The sequence below is a fragment of the Kogia breviceps genome, chromosome 15 (genome assembly GCF_026419965.1).
Source record: "Kogia breviceps isolate mKogBre1 chromosome 15, mKogBre1 haplotype 1, whole genome shotgun sequence".
Taxonomy (NCBI): Eukaryota; Metazoa; Chordata; class Mammalia; order Artiodactyla; family Physeteridae; genus Kogia; species Kogia breviceps.
Genome location: NC_081324.1, coordinates 82,402,050 through 82,423,996, shown reverse-complemented (window position 1 = coordinate 82,423,996; position 21,947 = coordinate 82,402,050). Strand labels below are relative to the sequence as shown.

Here is a 21,947-nt window from a genome sequence, read left to right as displayed (position 1 = left end):
AAGCCAAACGGAAAACAGAATTGAGACATGGTAAGAGACAGCATTCTCATAGCACCACTTCAGCCCTTGGATCTAACCAAGTCTGAATGTAATGCTATCTAATACTCTTAGTTACAAGAATTAATAAATTTCTTTCCAATTAGACCAGTTTGAGTTGCGTTGCTGATCCTGGCAATGAAGAGAGTTCCTGCTAAGTCAACTAAGAAAAGGACACACCTCTTCCCTTAAAGCCAACCCTCCCTACCCCAGGCACAGTCACTCCAATACACTCAACATCTCATTCCTGGAAATAACCATTCAGGGCCATAAGGCCAGAGGAAATACAAGAGACTTCACCCCAATGCAGGGAGAATGGAACACAGTAATTTCTCGACATTGCTGCCACAGCAGACCTCCCCCAAAATAATGCCATATGCAGGGAAACAACCAGTTTCCTCTAGAGTTTGATAATCTAAGACAAATACCAACAATTTGGAGAAAAAAATATGGGGGATGGGGACCATAAAATTAAAAACAATAATCCAATGAACATATTTAAAGTGGCTGTTTGCTTGGGTGGTGGAGAATTGTATTAGCAGAGAGAGAGAGAGAAAAAGAGGATGGTCAGACAGGGAGGCCAGAGCCTAAACTCTCATATGGGTCAAGCAGGTTCCTAGATAGGAAGGTTAAGCCAGAATATAAGGACAAAGTGAAGGCCAAGAAGTGAACAGATAACACTTAGGAGCGACAGGGAAGAATGCTGTGAGCAAGACTCCCTTGGCCCCCGGATGAGAGGGCTCAGTCCCCCGGACTTACACAGTTTCCTCACTCCTTCCTGGGCCCCAAGAGAGGAAAATTGTGTCTCTTTTTTAATTTAACTTTTAATTTTTAAATAATCTCGAACTTCCAGGAAATTCCCTGGCAGTCCAGTGGTTAGGACACAGTGCTTCCACTTCAGGGGGCCTGGGTTCGATCCCTGGTCACAGAACTAAGATTCCACAAGCCACGCGACGTGGCCAAAAAATTTAAAATAAGAGAAATAATCTCAAACTTCCAAAAGAATTGTAAGAGTACAAAGAACTCTCCTATACCTTTCGCCCAAATTCACCAACTCTTAGCATTATGACATATTTGCTTTATTCCCGTGTGTGTGTGTGTGTGTGTGTGTTTGTGTGTGTGTGTTTATGTGTGTTGGGTGTATTCTTTCTCTATATCAGGCATCAGTAAACTACAGCCCACCGGCCAAATCTGGCTGCCTGATTTTGTATGGGCAGTAAGCTAGAAATAATTTTTGCCTGGTTGGAAAAGATCAAAAGAAGAATACTTCATGACACGTGAAAAGTATATGAAATTGAAACTTCGGTATCCATAAATAAACTTCACTGGACCCCCGTGCCCATTCATTTATATACTGTCTGTGACATCACAACAGCAGAGCAAGAGTAGTGTGACGGAGACCACATGGCCCGCAAAGCCCAGAATCCTCACTACTTGACCTTTTTGCCAAAAGAATTTTGTCTACACCTGTTGTAAACCGTTTGGGAGTTTGTTGTAGACAACAGGCTTCTTTACTCCTAAATACTTTAGTGCATATTTCCTAAGGACATGACATTCTCTTATACATTCAATTATCAAATACAGAAAATACAATAATATCACCTCAAATACCATCCAAATTCAAATATAGATGCTAACTATCTCTTGATGGCAATTTCCTCCCAGACCTGGACCCAATTCAGTTTGATGCCCTATATTACTATTCATATCACTTTGGTCTCCATTAGTCTAGACCAGCTTCTCAACTTCTGTCTCTCGTGACATCGGCATTTTTTTTTTTTTTGCTGTACGCGGACCTCTCACTGTTGTGGCCCCTCCCGCTGCGGAGCACAGGCTCCGGACGCGTAGGCTCAGCGGCCATGGCTCACGGGCCCAGCCGCTCCGCGGCATGTGGGATCCTCCTGGACCGGGGCACGAACCCGCGTCCCCTGCATCGGCAGGCGGACTCTCAACCACTGCGCCACCAGGGAAGCCCCGACATCAGCATTTTTAAAGAGTTCAGTCCAGTTGTTTTGGAGAATGTCCCTCCACCTTGGTTTGTCTGATATTTCCTCATGATTGAATTTTGGGTATGAACCTGGGACAGAAATGCCAGTAGAGTGGTGCTGGGCCCTCAGTGTCTCCCATCAGGAGGGATGTGGTATCTATGATGTTAACTTTGATCGCCTGGGAGAGGTGGTGTCCACCTGTCTTCTCCACTGTACAGTGACCAGCTTTCTACCTGTGATTAATAAGTAATCTGTACAGAGAGAGGCTTCAGTGCCAAAACAGTCCTCAATGTTCAACCAATATCTGCTGGTAATAAAGGAAACCCTCCAGAACTGGACGAGGAGGATGGGGGCACAGCCTTTGAGAATGTGGGGTCTTTGGACTGAGAGTCCCCAGCAATGCCAGCTGGGCCATGCCACCTCCTGGCACTCTTTGGTGTTGGGTCCCACCACGGCACGAGAAGACCAAGACTGAAACATCGGCGGCCAGATGCTTACCAGGCCTTCAGTTTGAATTAATATTTAATTCCACAAGTAAACATGAAGACATCATCCTCGTTAAAAATTAAAACACTGTAGCTACGGCTAGAGTCGGCTTTGATTATACCCCTATCCTGTCTTCTCCCACTTCTCCAGAAGTAACCACTGTTACCAGTATCTTCTAGATCTTTTTCTATGTATTCTTCCAGACTGTATGTATCTATGTATTTCTATATTCCACACAGACCTATTTCTATATACACACACTTAACTATGTATACATATACATGAAAAATACACACTGTTGCAAAAACTAATTGTCCCTAGTACTTATTCTCCTTTGCTTCCTTTTAATAACAGGACCCTACTGAGTGGTAGCCAGGCACGTGGCTGTCCAGCTACAGACATTTCCCAGCCTCCCTTGCAGCTAGGTGTAGCAATATGACCAAGAGTTAGCCACTGGGTTGCAAGCAGAAGTGATGTAAGTTCTGAACCACATTTTTTTTTAACCACTACACCTGCCATTTCTAGCTATTCAGTTTTCACATGTCAAGCCAACATTTTCTGCCAAGAAAAACTGAACCACATTTTTATAAAGGAATGGCTTGCCCTCCACTCTCTCTTTCCCTGGCTGGCATATGGCAACAATGGATCCAGTTACCTTGAAACCAGAGATGGAAGCCACATAATACAAATGACAAAGCCCACTGTGCCCTCCTCAGCCAAATGAACCTGGATCCCGGGTGACCTCATGTGACAGGGCTTCCCACCTGTGATTGTTTTACAACAAGACCACCGAGCCTTTAGCAGTCCTCACATAGAGAAGTGGGTTCTCTGTTCCCTCTCCTTAAATAAAAGTAGGCTTGTGGCTGATTTGACCAATAAAATATGTCAAAATTACCCCAAACGCAAACAATCTGATTAAAAAATAGGCAGAAGATCTGAATAGACATTTTTCCAAAGAAGCCATACAGATAGCCAACAGGCACACGAAAAGATGCTCAACATCGCTGATCATCAAATAAATGCACATCAAAACCGCAGGGAGATATCATCTCACACCTGTCAGAATGGCTGTCATCAAAAAGACCACAATTAACAAATGTGGGCGAGGGTGTGGAGAAAAGAGAACCCCTGTGCACTGTTGGTGGGAATGTAAATTGGTACAGCCACTGTGGAAACAGTATGGAGGTTCCTCAAAAAACTAAAAATAGAACTACCATATGATCCAGCAATTCCACTCCTGGGCATATATCTGAAGAAAATGAAAACACTAATTAAAAAAGATATAGGCACAGCAGCATTATTTACAATAGCCAAGATATGGAGGCAACCTAAGTGCCCATCAACAGATAAATGGATAAAGATGTGGTATATATATATATATATATATATATATATATATATATACAGTGGAATACTACTCAGCCATAACAAAGAATGAAATTTTGCCATTTGCAACAACATGGATGGACTTGGAGGGCATTATGCTTAGTGAAATAAGTGAGACAGAGAAAGACAAACACTGTATGATATCACTTATACATGGAATCTTAAAAAAAATAAAACAAACTAGTGAATATAACAAAAACAGACTCACAGATACAGAGAACACACTAGTGGTTACCAGTGGGAAGAGAGAAAGGGGAGACGGGCATGATAGGAGTAGGGGATTAAGAGGTACAAACTGCTATGCATAAAATAAATAAGTTACAAGGATATATTCTAGTAGAGAATGGACTTGAGGACACGGGGAGGGGGAAGGGTAATCTGGGACGAAGTGAGAGAGTGGCATGGACTTATATGTACTACCAAATGTAAACTAGATAGCTAGTGGGAAGCAGCTGCCTAGCACAGGGAGATCAGCTCAGTGCTCTGTGACCACCTAGAGGGGTGGGATAGGGAGGGTGGGAGGGAGATGCAAGAGGGAGGGGATATGGGGATATATGTATATGTATAGCTGATTGACTTTGTCATAAAGCAGAAACTGACACGCCATTGTAAAGTAATTATACTCCAATAAAGATGTTTAAAAAAAGGATATACTGTACAACACAGGGAATACAGCCAACATTTTATCGTAAGTATAAGTGAAATATAACCTTTAAAAATTGTGAACCACTAGGCACTTCCCTGGTGGCTCAGTGGTTAAGAATCCGCGTGCCACAAAAACAGAAATATACATCAGTGGAACAGGAGAGAAAGCCCAGAGATAAACCCATGCACATACGGTCACCTTATCTTTGATAAAGAAGGTAAGAATATACAATGGAGAAAAGACAGCCTCTTCAATAAGTGGTGCTGGGAAAACCGGAGAGCTACATGTAAAAGAATGAAATTAGAACACTCCCTAACACCACACACCAAAATAAACTCAAAATGGATTAAAGACCTAAATGCAAGGCCAGACACTATAAAACTCTTAGAGGAAAACACAGGCGGAACATTCTATGACATAAATCACAGCAAGACCCTTTTTGACCCACCTCCCAGATAAATGGAAATAAAAACAAAAATAAACAAATGGGACCTAATGAAACTTAAAAGCTTTTGCACAGCAAAGGAAACCATAAACAAGACAAAAAGACAACCCTCAGAACAGGAGAAAATATTTGCAAACAAAGCAACTGACAAAGGATTAATCTCCAAAATATACAAGCAGCTCATGCAGCTCAATATCAAAAAAAGAATCCAAAAATAGACAGAAGACCTAAATAGACATTTCTCCAAAGAAGATATACAGATTGCCCACAAACACATGAAAGGATGCTCAACATCACTAATCATTAGAGAAATGCAAATCAAAACTACTATGAGGTATCACCTCACACCAGTCAGAATGGCCATCATCAAAAAATCTACAAACAACAAATGCTGGAGAGGGTGTGGAGAAAAGGGAACCCTCTTGCACTGCTGGTGGGAATGTAAATTGATACAGCCACTATGGAGAACAGTATGGAGGCTCCTTAAAAAACTACAAATAGAACTACCATATGACCCAGCAGCCCCACTACTGGGCATATACCCTGAGAAAACCATAATTCAAAAAGAGTCATGTACCAAAATGTTCATTGCAGCTCTATTTACAATAGCCAGGACATGGAAGCAACCTAAGTGTCCATCGACAGATGAATGGATAAAGAAGATGTGGCACATATATACAATGGAATATTAGCCATAAAAAGAAACGAAACTGAGTTATTTGTAGTGAGGTGGATGGACCTAGAGTCTGTCATACAGAGTGAAGTAAGTCAGAAAGAGAAAAACAAATACCGTATGCTAACACATATATATGGAATCTAAAAAAAAAAAAAAGATTCTGAAGAACCTAGGGACCAGACAGGAATAAAGACACAGACGTAGAGAATGGACTTGAGGACACGGGGAGGGGGAAGGGTAAGCTGGGATGAAGTGAGAGAGTGGCATTGACATATATACGCTACCAAATGTAAAACAGATAGCTAGTGGGAAGCAGCTGCCTAGCACAGGGAGATCAGCTCAGTGCTTTGTGACCACCTAGAGAGGTGGGATAAGGAGGGTGGGAGGGAGATGCAAGAGGGAGGGGATATGGGAATATATGTATGCATATCACTGATTCACCTTGTTTTACAGCAGAAACTAACACAACAATGTAAAGCAATTATCCTCCAATAAAGATGTTTAAAAAAAAAGGAATCCACCTGCCCATGCAGGGGACACAGTTTCGAGCCCTGTTCCAGGAAGATCCCACATGTCGCGGAACAACTAAGCCTGTGCACCACAACTACTGAGCCTGCGCGCTAGAGCCTGTGAGCCACAACTTCTGAAGCCCATGCGCCTGGAGCCCGTGCTCCACCACGAGAGAAGTCACCGCAATGAGAAGCCCACACACCACAACAAAGAGTAGCCACCGCTCAATGCAACTAGAGAGAGCCTGTGCACAGCAATGAAGACCCAACGCAACCTAATAAATAAATAAATAATTTTATTTTAAAGAAAGTTGTGAACCACTATATTGTACACCTGAAACATGTAGTACTGTTAAGTCAACCATACCTCAACTGCTTTAAAATGGCAGAAGTGACACTATACAATTTCTGAGAAAAAGTCACGGAAGGCCACATAGCTTCCGCCTTATTTGCTGGAACACAAGCTCTTAGAAAAAAATGTTCAACTACCCTGGGGCCATTATGCTGCATGGAAACCCTAACCACATAGAGAAGTCACATGGAGGCAGTCTGCAATCAACAGCCCCAACTAAGATAGACCTCGTTATTCCAGCTCAGGTCCCAGACATGAGGGTCAAGAAACCTCCAGATGATTCCAGCCCCAGCCATGTGAGTTACCCCCAGCCATTCACGTCTTCCCAGCTAAGGCCGCTGAGCTCATGCAGCACCGTCGAGCCATGGAGCACCGTCGAGCCATCCCCACAGAATCTGTGAGCAAAATGCAATTAACTGTTGCTTTATGCAGCAGCAGATAGCTGGAACCACTCACCCTGGACCACTCCCCGCTCTGAACTGTTACGTGAGAAAGAAAGAAGCTACCTCATTTAAACCCTTTTATTAGGGTATCTCTTTGCTACAGCGGCATAGCTTATACCTTAAAGCACATACTTCTGATTTTTAAAAATATATGAACAGTATCAGAATATAGATATGATTTCACAACTTTCTTTTCTCACTCAACAATGTGTCTTATAGATCTACCCACATAAGAATACACAGATGTATTTCATTATTTTTTAGACCTGTGCAGTACTTCATGCTGTGGACATGCAACAGTTTATTCAGCCATTTTCCTATCACTGGGTATTTGGGTTGTTTCCAGTCTCTCACTATAACCAACAATGCAACACTGAATACTATCCTTGCACTGTCTCTCTGGGGAAATGTGCAAGCGTCTCTGGGGAAGAGAAGTGGAATTGCTGGGTCATAGGGTACAGGCTTGATTTTAGTTTTAACAGATCTTGGCAAATTGCCTCCAGAGTGTCTGTGACAATTTACACTCCCACCCACAGCCTACGACAGCTGTCCTCCACACCTCACCAAGCAACACTCACTGCTATCCCCACTGACTTTTTTTTTGGCCACCCTGCACGGCCTGCGGGATCCTAGTTCCCTGACCAGGGACCGAACCTGTGCCCTCTGCAGTGACAGCACGGAGTCCCAACCACTGCACCGCCAGGGAATTCCCCCCATGGACTTCCTTCAGGGCACTTTTCTGATGCTTCACGGGTGATATTTTCTGCAATCCTAAGGCAGCAGACTGAGTAGGGATAGGAAGTCCATGGCCCTCCCCATAATTTTGTCCCTTGGCACATACCATCATTCCTGATCCCTAACAGTTCTCTGTCTCTCTCTCTCTGCCATTGGCTAGAACCACTTCCCAAGGGAGATCCGATACTGGAGACCACACCTCCAGTCCACCCTGTCCTCGGCTCCAGGCTCAGGAGGACGACGTGGGGTCTGGGGGGCTGGAAACGAGGCCCCCTGAGTGACACGCTCTCCATTCCCAGGGCACTCCTCGCCCACGCCCAGTCTCTGCTGATTCTACCCTGTGCTGGTCCCACAAGCAGCAGGAAGATTCTTAACTCACTTCTTGGATTCTAACTTTTTTCCAGCCTGCTGTCTCTCAGTCTTTTTTCAACTGTGGTAAAAATATATAACATAAAATCTACCATGTTAATCATTAAATTTTAAAAAAATTTTCTACTTGTAATAAAATACACATAACATTTACCATCTTAACCATTTTATGTGTACAATTCAGTGGCATCTAACATGTTCGCATCACTGAGTAACCATGACCACCATCCATCTCCAGAACTTTTTCATCATTCTAACTCTAACTCCAAACCTGTCACACAATAACTCAATTTCCTGTTCCCCCCCAGCCCCTGGCAACCACCACTCTACTTTCTAGCTCTATGAATTTGACTCCTCTAGGTGTAAGTTGAATCATACAGTATTTATACTTTTTGTGCCTGACTTATTTAGACCTATCATAATGGCTTCAAGGTCCATCCAAATTGTAGCATGTAGCAGAATTTCCTTCAAGGCTGAACAATATCCTACAGTATGTATATACCACATTTCATCCACTCATCTGTTGATGAACACCTGGGTTGCTTCCATCTTTTGGATATCGTGAATAACGTTACTATGAACACGGGTGGATAAATATTTGTTCGAGTCCCTCCTTTTAATTCTTTTGGGTATATAACCAGAAGTAGAATTTCTGGATCATAAGGTAACCCATGTTTAACTTTTTCAAGGAACTGCCATACCGTTTTCCAGAGAGGCTGTACCATTTTACAACAGCTGTCTCTCTCTCTCTCTCTTTCTTTTTTTTTTTGGGGGGCTACGTTGGGTCTTCATTGCTGCACGCGGGCTTCCTCTAGTTGTGGCGAGTGGAGGCTACTCTTTGTTGCGGTGCGCGGGCTTCTCAGTGTGGAGCATGGGCTCTCGGCACGTGGGCTTCAGTACTTGTGGCACTTGGGCTCCGTAGTTGTGGCTCGCAGGCTCACTAGTCGTGGCGCACGGGCTTAGTTGCTCCGCGGCACGTGGGATCTTCCCGGACCAGGGCTGGAACCCGTGTCCCCTGCGTTGGCGGGCGGATTCTTAACCACTGCGCCACCAGGGAAGCCCCCACAGACCCTCAACTGGACTCTCGTGCTTTGAGATGTTTTTTCCCAGGAGCAGGATGAGCCACACTGAGGCACATCCAATCCTGCCTTTCATCCAGTCGGCCCTGTGGCCTTGAATGCAACTAGTCGCCAGATGGGAGCTTTCTGTTGTTTTGCCAGCTCAGCAGCTGTTCCCTTTCTGGTTAATGTCCCTATGGTTTCCTTGGAGCTCCATCCCTCCCCAACACTCAGTCCATGAGATCTGGCTAGGAGCAGGTTTACCCCAGGTTCCAGGGCAAATGACCCAGGCCCGGCCAATCAGAATATCAGCCTCCTGACCAGGCTGGTTGACTCAGGGGCGAGCATTCAAAACCAACGGACCGGGCTTCCCTGGTGGCGCAGTGGTTGAGAGTCCGCCTGCCGATGCAGGGGACACGGGTTCGTGCCCCGGTCCGGGAGGATCCCACGTGCCGCAGAGCGGCTGGGCCCGTGAGCCATGGCCGCTGAGCCTGCGCGTCCGGAGCCTGTGCTCCGCAACGGGAGAGGCCACAACAGTGAGAGGCCCGCATACCGCAAAAAAAAAAAAAAAAAAAAAAAAAAAAAAAAAAAAAAAGAAACAAAACCAACGGACCTCAGTGGTGGGGTTTTTACCAGAACTGTTGAAAAAAAAAAAAAAAGAAACTCTTTTCCCCCTAGTTCTCAAGGTAGCAGGATATAAGCCCAGAGCTAATGGGGCTGCCTTGCCTGGGAATGAACCCAACTGAGAGGAAAACAGGATGGAGAGGCAAACAAAGGCCGAGCCCTGATGGTTTCATTTAAGCCCCTGGATCGGCTTATATCTGAAGGCGGTACACCTTTGACTTCCCTATTAATGTAAGCAAACAAATGCCATTTTATTCTGTTTGGCTTTGCCAGTTTGGGTTTGAGTGTCTTCATTTAAGAGGCAAGTGTCAGAATCTAGATTCACATGCCAAAGAACAGAGCTTTCCATCTGGGCACAGTTAACCACACTAGGTAAGAAGAGAAGCCATAAATCTTGGACTCATTATTACCAAGCTCCTGCCCTGGGCACTGTCATTTTAAAGATGCCAAAAACAAGGACTTGGAGCCCGGTTGAAAAACTCCTTCATCAAAAGCCAAAAACTACACAGGCACGTAAAAATGCAGATCTCTGAACAACCAACCATGTTGGGTGTTTTCCTACCAAACCAAGAACCTAAACCATCATCTTTTAACAACTTTATTGAAGTATAATTTACGTGCCATAAAGTTCTCATTTTAAGTGTACAATTCAGTGATTTTTATACACTTACCAAGTTATGCAACTATCACCGCCTCCAGTTTTAAAACATTCCGTTATCCAGTGAGATCCCTAGAGTCTCTGAGGACTCGCCCCCCACTCTTCCCTCCTCCCAGCTCCTGGCAACACGAATCCACCTTCTGTCCCTAAAGATTCGTCTTTCTGGATACTTCACATAAATGGAATCATACAATATGTTGCTTTGCGTCTGTCTTCTTTCACGTAGCATACGGTTTTTGAGGTGTATTTATGTTGTAGTATGTATCAATTTGTATTACTACTCAGCATTTATATCTCATTTTGTTTATTCATCCACCAGCTTTTCAGCATTGGGGTTATTTCCACTTTTGGGGTACTATGTATAATGCTGCCATGAACATTCATGTACAAGTCTTTGTGTAGATACATATTTTCCTTTCTCTTGGAGAGACACCTAGGAATAGAATTGTTGGGTCATATAGTAAGCATATGTTTAACTTTCGAAGAAAATGCCAGAATGCCAAACCACTATTTTTATTTCTAAACTAGGCAGCAGTGTATTGGAGCAAGGGAGACACTCGCCAAAAACTGGGAGTCGGGTCTCTGCACACAGTGCAAGGAGTACCAGCTTATTAAATGTGATTGACTCCCACTTCAAGTTGCTACCTCCAAAAATAACCCAGAGTGCTGGGGGCACCAAAGCAAACAAGCAGCTATGGAAGAAAGGACTCTATTCTGCTGCCCGAAGCAAGTCCCAACCCCCCAACGATCTAGTTCAAGACCAGGCAAAGAAAAGAGACACACTTAAGGAACCTCCATACCGTTCTCCATAGTGGCTGTTATCAATTTTACATTCCCACCACCAGTGCAGGAGGGTTCCCTTTCCAGCACACCCTCTCCAACATTTATTGTTTCTAGATTTTTTGATAATGGCCATTCTGACCGGTGCGAGGTGATACCTCATTGTAGTTTTGATTTGCATTTCTCCTTAAAAAACTAAAAATAGAACTATCATATGACCCAGCAATCCCTTTATTGGGCATATACCCTGAGAAAACCATAATTCAAAAAGAGTCATGTGCCACAATGTTCATTGCAGCTCTATTTACAATAGCCAGGACATGGAAGCAACCTAAGTGTCCATCAACAGATGAATGGATAAAGAAGATGTGGCACATATATACAACGGAATATTACTAGCCATAAAAAGAAACGAAATTGAGTTATTTGTAGTGAGGTGGATGGACCTAGAGTCTGTCATACAGAGTGAAGTAAGTCAGAAAGAGAAAAACAAATACTATATGCTAACACATATATATGGAATCTAAAGAAAAAAAAAAGGTTCTGAAGAACCTAGAGGCAGGACAGGAATAAAGACGCAGATGTAGAGAATGGACTTGAGGACACAGGGAGGGGGATGGGTAAGCTGGGACGAAGTGAGAGAGTAGCATGGACATATATACACTACCAAATGCAAAACAGATAGCTAGTGGGAAGCAGCAGCATATCACAGGGAGATCAGCTCAGTGCTTTGCGATGACCTAGAGGGGTGGAATAGGGGAGGATGGGAGGGAGGTTCAAGAAGGAGGGGATATGGGGACATATGTATGCATATGGCTGATTCACTTTGTTATACAACACAAACTAACACAGTATTGTGAAGCAATTATACTCCAATAAAGATATATTTTTTTTAAAAAAGAGACACACTTGATAAAATATCTAAAGATGGAGCTTTGGAAGCAGGGGGAAAGAGTATAGTTATAAGGTAAATATTGTCAGCAAAGAATCAAATGCTGGACTTCCCTGGTGGCGCAGCGGTTAAGAATCTTCCTGCCAATGCAGGGGACATGGATTCGAGCCCTGGCCTGGGAAGATGCCACATGCTGCAGAGCAGCTAAGCCCGTGCACCACAACTACTGAGCCTGCGCTCTAGAGCCCACGAGCCACAGCTACTGAGCCCACGTGCCACAACTACTGAAGTCCACGCGCCTAGAGCCCCTGCTCTGCAACAAAGGGAAGCCACCGCAATGAGAAGCCCACGCACCGCAATAAAGAGTAGCCCCTGCTCGCCGCAACTAGAGAAAGCCTGCGCACAGCAACAAAGACCCAATGCAGCCAAAAATAAATAAATTAATTAAAAGAAAAATCTCCGAGAGAAAATGCAAGCATTATACACTACTTGATTCTTCAGTAAATGATATTTGCATGGTCATAACCACATAAATGACTGAGACTATTTTTTTAAAATAAATTTATTTATTTATTTTTGGCTGCGTTGGGTCTTTGTTGCTGTGCGCTGGGCTTTCTCTAGTTGCAGCGAGCAGGGGCTACTCTTCGTTGTAGTGCGCAGGTGGTGGCTTCTCTTGTTGCAGAACACGGGCTCTAGGTGTGCGGGCTTCAGTAGTTGTGGCACGTGGGCTCAGTAGTTGTGGCTCGTGGGCTCTAGAATGCAGGCTCAGTAGTTGTGGCGCACGGGCTTAGCTGTTCTGCGGCACGTGGGATCTTCCCGGACCAGGGCATTGGCAGGCGGATTCTTTATCACTGCGCCATCAGGGAAGCCCAAGACTATTTATTTTTAATAAGCCTTTTGGTAGTGTTAGGTTACTTTGTGGTCTCCTGCTCATTTTTTTTTTTTTTTTTTTTTTTTTCTTTTTTGGCACGCGGGCTCAGCAGTTGTGGCTCATGAACTTAGTTGCACCGCGGCATGTGGAATCTTCCCGGACCAGGGCTCGAACCCGTGTCCCCTGCACTGGCAGGCGGATTCTTAACCACTGAGCCACCAGGGAAGTCCTCCTGCTCATTTTATTATGAAATATTTCAGGCATATTGAAAAGACAAAATCATATAATAGAAAATAAATATAACCTTAATACCCATAGTCTCACCCTCAGTTTAAGAATAGGGCACGAAGAGTTGAAAGGCCCTATGTACTCTTTCTACATGGTATTCCCATCTGCTGCCCCCAAAGAGGGGAACCTCTGTGCTGGTTATGTCCACCCCCACGCCTACCTCAGATCAATTCTGTCTTTCTCTGTGCCCTGGGAGGTTGACCTCTATGGACTGCATCTCCCAGGTTCCCTTGCCCTGCCTCCTACCTAGCCAATGGGATGCCAGGACAGAAGACTGGAGAGCAGGGCGGGGCGTGGGGGGTGGAGACTGGGCTATTGGGCTATTGGTTCCTCCTGCCTCCTCCCTGCTTTGCTACAGCTTTGGACCGCTGCAGCTCCTGCCCTGCAGCTCCCCTTTCCCTGCAACAAGCTCTGGGGACTGCCCCTTCCCTCTGCCCCTTTAGGATGAGGACTCCAGGGACCTCGTCTTTAAACTGCCACACCTCTGTAAATAGGCCCTTCCTTACACTCTTTTCAGTGACACCCATTCGGAAGAGTCATTTGCTTCCTGCCAGGGCCCAAACCTCCACTATACTGAATCTGGCCCATATCACTCCCTTGCAGGTCTTGATATTTGTACTACATAGACATGTATCAGTAAGCAAAACATAGTGCTGTTTTGAATGCTTTTAACTTTATTATACATGTCATACTATACGTACCCCTTGGCAACTTTTTTTTTTTTTTTTGTGGTACTTGGGCCTCTCACTGTCGTGGCCTCTCCCGTTGCGGAGCACAGGCTCCGGACGCGCAGGCTCAGCGGCCATGGCTCACGGGCCCAGCCGCTCCGCGGCACGTGGGATCTTCCCGGACCAGGGCACGAACCCGTGTCCCCTGCATCGGCAGGCGGAATCTCAACCGCTGCGCCACCAGGGAAGCTTTCACTCAATGTTGCTGTTTTGTTTTTTATTTTTGAGGTTTTGGTGTTTTTTTTTTTAAACATCTTTATTGGAGTATAATTGCTTTACAAGGGTGTGTTAGTTTCTGCTTTATAACAAAGTGAGTCAGCTATACACATACATATATCCCCATATCTCCTCCCAATGTTGCTTTTCTTTTTAAAACATTCATCCATGTTGATACATGTAGCTCTAGTTTATTCATTCGGATCTTCATACCACACTCTATGGATGTTCAGTGGAATTATCCATTCTGATGGACAGTTTTCAGCTGTTACACAATCCTTATACATATCTCCTATTTGAGTTTTTAACTGTGTGGATATGTATTACTTATAAAAATGTAGACTAGATCAGAGAGAGACAGACAGACACTAACATTGGCTCTGTAAGCTGAGATACCCAGAGCTCCTTTCCTACATGTCTGATTACCATCCTTTCATACCATGTATGGGAGACACAAACAGTTGAGCTTCTGCTGGAAGATTTGCAGATCTGCCGCCTCTCCTGTACTCTGAGGCCCCAAACTCTGCCCCACTGGGAAGACGAGGGTAATGAGTCCCAGTCGCAGCCCAGCTGTGAAACATCTAGAGATGCCCTTTTAACACAACTTGGCTGAGTCACAACTCCTGAGTCAACGTTTATTGCAAGAACTGCCGGCAATCAAGAATTCCCGGGCTTCCCTGGTGGCGCAGTGGTTGAGAATCCGCCTGCCGATGCAGGGGACACGGGTTCGAGCCCTGGTCCGGGAAGATCCCACATGCCGTGGAGCAACTAAGCCCGTGAGCCACAACTACTGAGCCTGCACGCCTGGAGCCTGTGCTCCACAATGGGAGAGGCTGTGACAGTGAGAGGCCCGCACACCGCGATGAAGAGTGGCCCCCGCTCGTTGCAACTGGAGAAAGCCCTCGCACAGAAATGAAGACCCAACACGGCCAAAAATAAATAAATTTAAAAAAAAAAAGAAATCAGAAAATATTTTTTTTTTAAAAAAAGAATTCCCTGGCGGTCCAGTGGTTAGGAGTCCGCACTTAGGAGTCCACACTTAGGAGACCGAACCCTGCAGGGGGCATGGTTCTATCCCTGGTTGGGAAACTAAGATCCTGCAAGCCACGCAGTGTGGCCGGAAATTTTTAAAAAAGAAAGAAAGAAAGAAAGAAAGAATTGCCGGCAATGGAATCACATGCCATTTTCAGACAGGGCCCTGGTCTAGGAGCATTGCAAGTTGGTGGGCAACCCAGCAGACTGCAACAGAGCCATGGCCATCACTAAAATGTGGTCACTTACAGGTCTGGCTGGTGCTAAGTTTTCAAGAGACTGCATTTATATAGTTCTCCTTCCAAGGAATCAACATCAAATAAAGATTTCTAAATGCTGAATATACTGAACTAAGACTCAGTACGGCATGGAAACACTACCAAAGATGGCAAGTTGACTTCACCTGAACTGTATCAGTTCTATACCGGGAAAGATTCTGACTCATGTGCCAGGATCGATTAGAAATGTCTGTTATAGGAGCAGTAAGTGAGGGCATCAGCATGCATGTCAGCCATTTGGAAGACAGGATAACATAATGGTTAAGTGATTAGGCTTGAGAGTCAGACTGCCTTCATGTCCAGAGTCTGCCACTTCTTAGTTTCCTCAGTTGTGGAAGAACTAGGGGATGAGATATATGTAACAGGCATGTACTGGTTTTTTTAAAATCAGCTTTACAGGTAGAATTTACATATGAATTCACCAATTTTCAGGTGTACATAATGAATTTTGGCAAATACATATAGTTGTGTAACCACCACCACGATCAGGACATAAAACAAAGGTTCTCAAACTTGGTTGGTTCACCACACCCTTAGTGTCTCAGTAAACTTTTCACAGAGTCCTTAAGCCAAAATAATTGAAAAGTATTTATGTCCTACCAACTTAGTAGCCTCTTGGGAAAAAAAGAATACACAGAAATTGACAAAAGTATTTTTTTGTTTGTTTGTTTTGCGGTACGCGGGCCTCTCACTGCTGTGGCCTCTCCCGTTGCGGAGCACAAGCTCCGGACGCGCAGGCTCAGCGGCCACGGCTCACGGGCCCAGCCGCTCCGTGGCATGTGGGATCCTCCCAGACCGCGGCACGAACCCGTGTTCCCTGCATTGGCAGGCGGACTCCCAACCACTGCGCCACCAGGGAAGCCCGACAAAAGTATTTTTATTTCATTCAGAAGTAACCAAAATTATTTACGGATGTGTGTGCCTGTCGGGCTCTGCACAAAATCTCAAATCTTGGGAATAGATTGGACACTGTCATCCTCATTTCTTGTTCTAAATTGATTTTCACATAGTATTTGATTTTAATCAGCCCCAAAAACCCAACTTCACAAAGATATGACATTATTTAAAAGATGTGTGAAACATTCTTTTTAATGACAGATATTGTGTTTCCCTTGAAAATTTAAATTATCCCATAGTGCCCCTGTGAGCTTGCTGCAGCTCCTTAGAGGTGCCTTAACACAGTTTGTGAGACACAGATATAGACTGTTTCTATTACCCCTAAAAAGATACCTGTCCAGCACCCTTCTCTGTTTTTTTTTTTTTGTTTTTACTACCAGTATTTTGATTTTCCTTCATGGAACCACCCCTCCACCACTCTTATTTGATGTGGTTTGAACAGCACTTATCCCAGTCCTGGGCTCCAGGGAAGACATGTTAACCAAGACCCAGCCAATTAGTGCCACAGGGTCTGCTTAAGTAAGGGATAATCACATGACCCAAGTTGGGCCAATGAGAGTTAGCCCTGGGACTCCTGCTAGAATTACAGGAGAGAAGATGCTCTGTTTCTGAGGTTCGCTGAACTGGTAGATATCAGTCTGAGGCTGCCAATGCTCATCTTTGCCACAACATGGGAGAGACTGTTGAGAATGAAGTTGACATAGAGGAAACATACACACACAGACATCACTGAAGCACCTGGATCCAGCCTTGCCTGAAGCCATTCCCCACTGGACTTCCCACTACATGAGCCAATAAGACATTTTTTTCTGTTTGTTTTTTGGCTTAAAGCTGGTTCAACTGGGTTTCTGCCACTTACTACTAAGAATCCTTACTAACACATCATGTTAAAGCACCATACAAATGAAATGAGTCCCCACAAGTCCAGAAGTCTCCTTCTAGAGCCAAGGGTCTCAGGATACTGTTGGAGCCCACTGTGTTAGGAACCCCAAAAGCATCTGATGGATACAGCAGGCCTGGGTTCAAATTCTGGCTCCTCGAGTTTCAAGTTACTTAACATCTCTTAGCCTCACTCTCATCTATAAAGCCAGGCTGTCGTTTAGATTAAATGGAATGATCCATGTATCATACAGTCAGCTCTTATCATTGCTGCTAGTATTGTCAGCCTTTGTTTTCTAGATAAAGAACAGCTCAGAGAGGTGGCTTGCTAAAGGTCAGATGCTAGACAGTGGCAGAGTTCAGGCCTGAACCTAGGAATCCTGACCCCCTGTCTGGAGTTCTTTCCACACAACCCACTTCTAGGGAAAGAAGCCCAGAGGGCAATGCAAGATGGGAGAGAAACAAAAGAGTGCCCAGAGCACAGAGCCGCCTTGGGTAGTGGTTAAGAGTATACAGGCTCTGTCACGGATGTAGAAAACAAACTTATGGTTACCAGGGGATGGGGGGGGTGATAAATGGGGAGACTGGGACTGACATATACACACTACTCTATATAAACTAGATAACTAATAAGAACCTGCTGTATAGCACAGGGAACTCTACTCAATACTCTGTAACCGCCTATATGGGAAAGGAATCTAAAAAAAAAAAAAGAGTGGATATACGTATATGTATAACTGATTCACTTTGCTGTACACCTGAAACTAACACAACATTGTAAATCAGCTGTACTCTAATAAAAATTTAAAAATAAAATAAAATAGAGTATAGACTCTGATGTTCAATGCCTGGGTTTGAATCCTGAATCCAGTACTCATAAGCCGTGTGATTTGGGGTATATTTTTCACTCTGTAAGATGGGTATAACAGGATCTATTTCACAGGGGTTTTGTTTTTAAAATAGGGTTTTAATAAAATAATACTTATCTTCCTGCTTCTACCCTGTCCGCCTCATGTCTATTCTATACACAGTAGCCAGAGGGATGCCTGTTTCACTGGTAACAAAAGCCAAAAAGTCTTACAATGGCCTACAAGGCCCCTGCATTTCTGTGAGGTCAGGGTTAGGGAAAGGCCTCTTCGGGCCACCTCCTTCTTTGGTGCAGAGGGACGAGGTCAGGTTTCCAGAGATGCAAGACAGGAAATGCTCATTAAATCACCTGCCACCACATCTGTAAGTGACCTTCTGTGGTCACACCACAGGCCACAGGGCCAAACACGCACTGGTCTCAAACTGCTGCTCAATTCACCAGCATGGCCGAAACCACAACCAGGCAAAACCAAAGTCCTCACGGTGACTCGACCTTCCCCTGAGTCCAGAGAGGCCCTGGCAGATGCAAATCACAGGCTAAAGAAAACAGATCCTTTCCTCTAGAAAGTCCCAGAGATTATGACTTTTTAGGGGTGGGGAGGAATTCCAAAGACCTTTCAAATCCTCTAGGATCTGAAATTAGATTTCCTCTTTCCTCCCTTCACTGGAAAAAGGGAAGAAGAGGTAAAACACAGATATTATATATCATGCCAAGAAAGACAGAATCAGACAGATATGAACATGAAACCCACAAATCCCAGATTCTGAGGCAGATATAAGCAAATTAAGATAGGCTGGGATTTTCTGGTAAAAAAAAAAAAAAAAGACCCATCCTATTGTTAACCTTGCCCACCTGCCTACCTCTTGTGACCTCCCTGTTCCCCAACAAATGCCTTGTATCTGAAAGTCCACCCAACACATACATAATGACAACATATACCCTACTTATTATATGCGTATTTCCAGAGACTTCCATCTCAGGAGTTCAGAGCTCTCACATTTATTATGGGGGTTGGGGGGAGCGGTGAGAAGTCAGACCTAGTCCGGTCCAGTTCCCCCACTGCCGAAGACGTGAGCAGGAGACATCACGGTTTCCACCCAATCAGCCCTTCTACAACCCTTGCTGTGCACCAAAATCCAGGGTTAATTCCCAATTCCTCTCTGTCCCTCACACACCTGAGCCCCAGAGACACCAAGTAAGAAAATAACAACAAATCAAACGTCTCCTTTACAGCCTCTGCCTGCCAAGACTAGCTATCTAATTGCTCTTAATTGCATTAATTGCATAGCTCTGAAGTGTTAAGACTCCTCCTCCTCCTAGTCTAAAGCTGGGCCAGGGAAAGGAATTATGAACAACAAAAGCTCCACACAGCAAAACTCTCCTCCCACTCCCGACCCTAATACCCTCTATGGCTCCACAGCTGGACATGACCTGAGAGCCTAGCAGGACAAAGCGTTAAGAAATAGCTGAGTCTTCTCGATGGCAGTGGAGCCAGAACGGTCCCCTGGGAACTGAGTGGGCCCTAAGCCCTGGGCCTGAAGGAAAGGGCACAAACCCACACATGCTGGAGAGGCCAAGAAAAAGTACCCTTCTGGTTCTGGTACCTTACTCTGTGCTCATGCCTAAAAAAGCACCTGCCTTCCTGCTCAGTCTCTCCAGAAACCCTCTCTCTATTCATCTGGACCTACGACATCATATCTAGAAAGACCCATCACAGACACCCTCGCCAATCTCCCCTCCCCTCCTCTGGACACAGTAAGAGGCCAACCAAACTGCAGACAAGAGATACATGGACAGAGAAAATGTCACTGCTCCAGCTGGGACAAGAAGGAGCGGGCTGGGGTGTTCCATGAGGTTTAAGGCAAACAGAGCCCAACTCTGGAGAAAACAGACACAATCCCGGTAGCTGGGGAGGGAACAGCCTCATCTCCAAAAATGGTCCAGGCATCCCTCTTGGCCAACCCTAAGGTTTCCTGAGGCGTCTTCAGTCACCAAGGTAGGTAGCTGAGGCCTCTGCGAACCTCCTATCAGAAACAACTCCTCCTGCCAGGCCCGCGCAGCGGCAATGCTATTCTCTCAAGGGGCCTCTTACACCCGCCCTCACCCCACCCAGTGTAAGGCTCTGGGCCAAATGGGTGAGGGCTGGGAGCAGCCTCTATCACTAAAGGAGGCAACCCAGCTGTCACAAGTGACAGATGTCATCCATAACGCCAAACTCGGCCTGCAGCAGCATCGGAGAGGCAGGCACAGACACAGGAGCCCCAAAGACTGAGAACAGGGGTCTCTAACCCCTAAGCAAAGTCTACGGGTTCAAGGTGAATGGCTCCCAAGCACATCTCTCAAAATGGAGCTGCAGAGGAGAGGGCTGGCCCGCTAGAGTAAAGGAGGAGTGGAGCTGCCGAAAGCTGGAGGGCGGCGGTGGGGTCAGGGGAGATCCCTGAGGAGGTGGGCGCTGGGCTTTCTCTTTGAGTCTCCAAACATACCTGTCCCCTCCGGCCTCCCCCACATGGACACGCCTGGAACTTCCCCTCAGAGGCCAAAGACCAACTTTCTGCAGCGAAGGAGGTGCGCGGAGCCAAGAGCCGGCGCGAGGGCGGGGGAAATGGGGAGCTTCGACTCGGCGCCCCAAGGGAATGAAAAACTGAAATACTGGGAGATGGGAGGGGGCTGGCTCACGCGGACCACCAGCCCCCAGGGCCCAGCCAGGGGCAACCTCTGGGCCCTAATGGTTCCCACCGCCCGGGCTGGGCAAGCAGGAAGGGGAATACCCTGCACATCAGGTAGCAGAGTTTCAGGACTAGGTGGCCCGGTCCTACCTGCAGTTCCTGAAATTCTCCCTCCAGCTCGTGCCACTCGCGCTCGCAACGCTCCAGCTGGCCGGCCATGGTGCAGTGGTGCAAGGCGGAGGCGGCTGCTCCTGCGGCGTGGCGCGGCCGGCCACCAGCACCCCACGCCTGTCCGCTCGCCGGCCGCCTTCCGAGGTACCAGCTGTTCCTGCGCAGCGGGAGCCACGCGCGCACCTGACGTCACAGCTCCGGCCCTGGTGCCCGCCCCACCCCTCGCCGGGAGTCAGGCCCTGCGCATGCGCACGCTCCGCCCCGGCTCCGCCCCCGCGCGCCGGGCGCCTGCCGGGGGATTGTTCTAGCTTTGCAGAACTTGGTAGGGTCTACTGCTGCCCACCTTGGGAATGCTTCTGCGCCTCCAGAATCTCTCTCGCCTAGTTTGGGTGGGGAACTTGTCCGCAAACCGCGTTTGTAGAGCTTATTTTACTTAAATTGTGTGTATCGGGGGTGTCTGGGGTCGGGAGGTAGAAGGGAGATTGCGGGGAGGGAGCATTATCTTAACTGAGCCAAAGCCAACGACGGCCTGGAATGCCAGAACTGACGTTCACCATCCAGCAAGGTCGCCGGGCAGGGCGGGGAAGCGCAGAGAGGGCCCTGTCATCTCACATTGTCATTATTTACTTCAACCAATACATCCTAGATCCTGCCCTCTAAGACTCTAGGTGACTCTCTTGACGGCTGTTTCTGTCGCTCAGATGACATACCACCTCAATGCTAATTGAATCCAAATTCCCTCACCTCCCGGGCCGTGCTCCTGCAAGATCTATCCCTGCCTAGTTTTCGAGTCCCATCTCCTATCTCATCCCTCTCGATAAGTGCTCTCCAGCCACGGTTTTTGTTTGTTTTTTCTTCCTGCCCTTGCATGGAGTATCCTTCCCTCTAAATCTTCATATGGTTGCCTTTTTCTCACCATTCTAGCCTTAGTTCAAATGACAGCTGTATTAGTTTCCTAGGGCTGCCCTAA

The 21,947-nt window shown here is 46.0% G+C and overlaps 1 protein-coding gene across 4 annotated transcripts in view; it reads right to left on the bottom strand.

The window, feature by feature from the left end:
- Nucleotides 1-21,211, bottom strand: part of TMEM120B (transmembrane protein 120B) — a 47,845-nt gene extending 26,634 nt beyond the window's left edge. For all 4 annotated transcript variants that reach the window (XM_059039583.2, XM_067015886.1, XM_067015887.1 and 1 more), the window contains exon 1: nucleotides 20,957-21,211. In XM_059039583.2, coding sequence (XP_058895566.1) covers nucleotides 20,957-21,025 — 69 coding nt within the window. In that variant the 5' untranslated portion in view covers nucleotides 21,026-21,211. The remainder of the gene's footprint in view (nucleotides 1-20,956) is intronic.
- Between the last annotated feature and the right edge of the window lie 736 nt (nucleotides 21,212-21,947).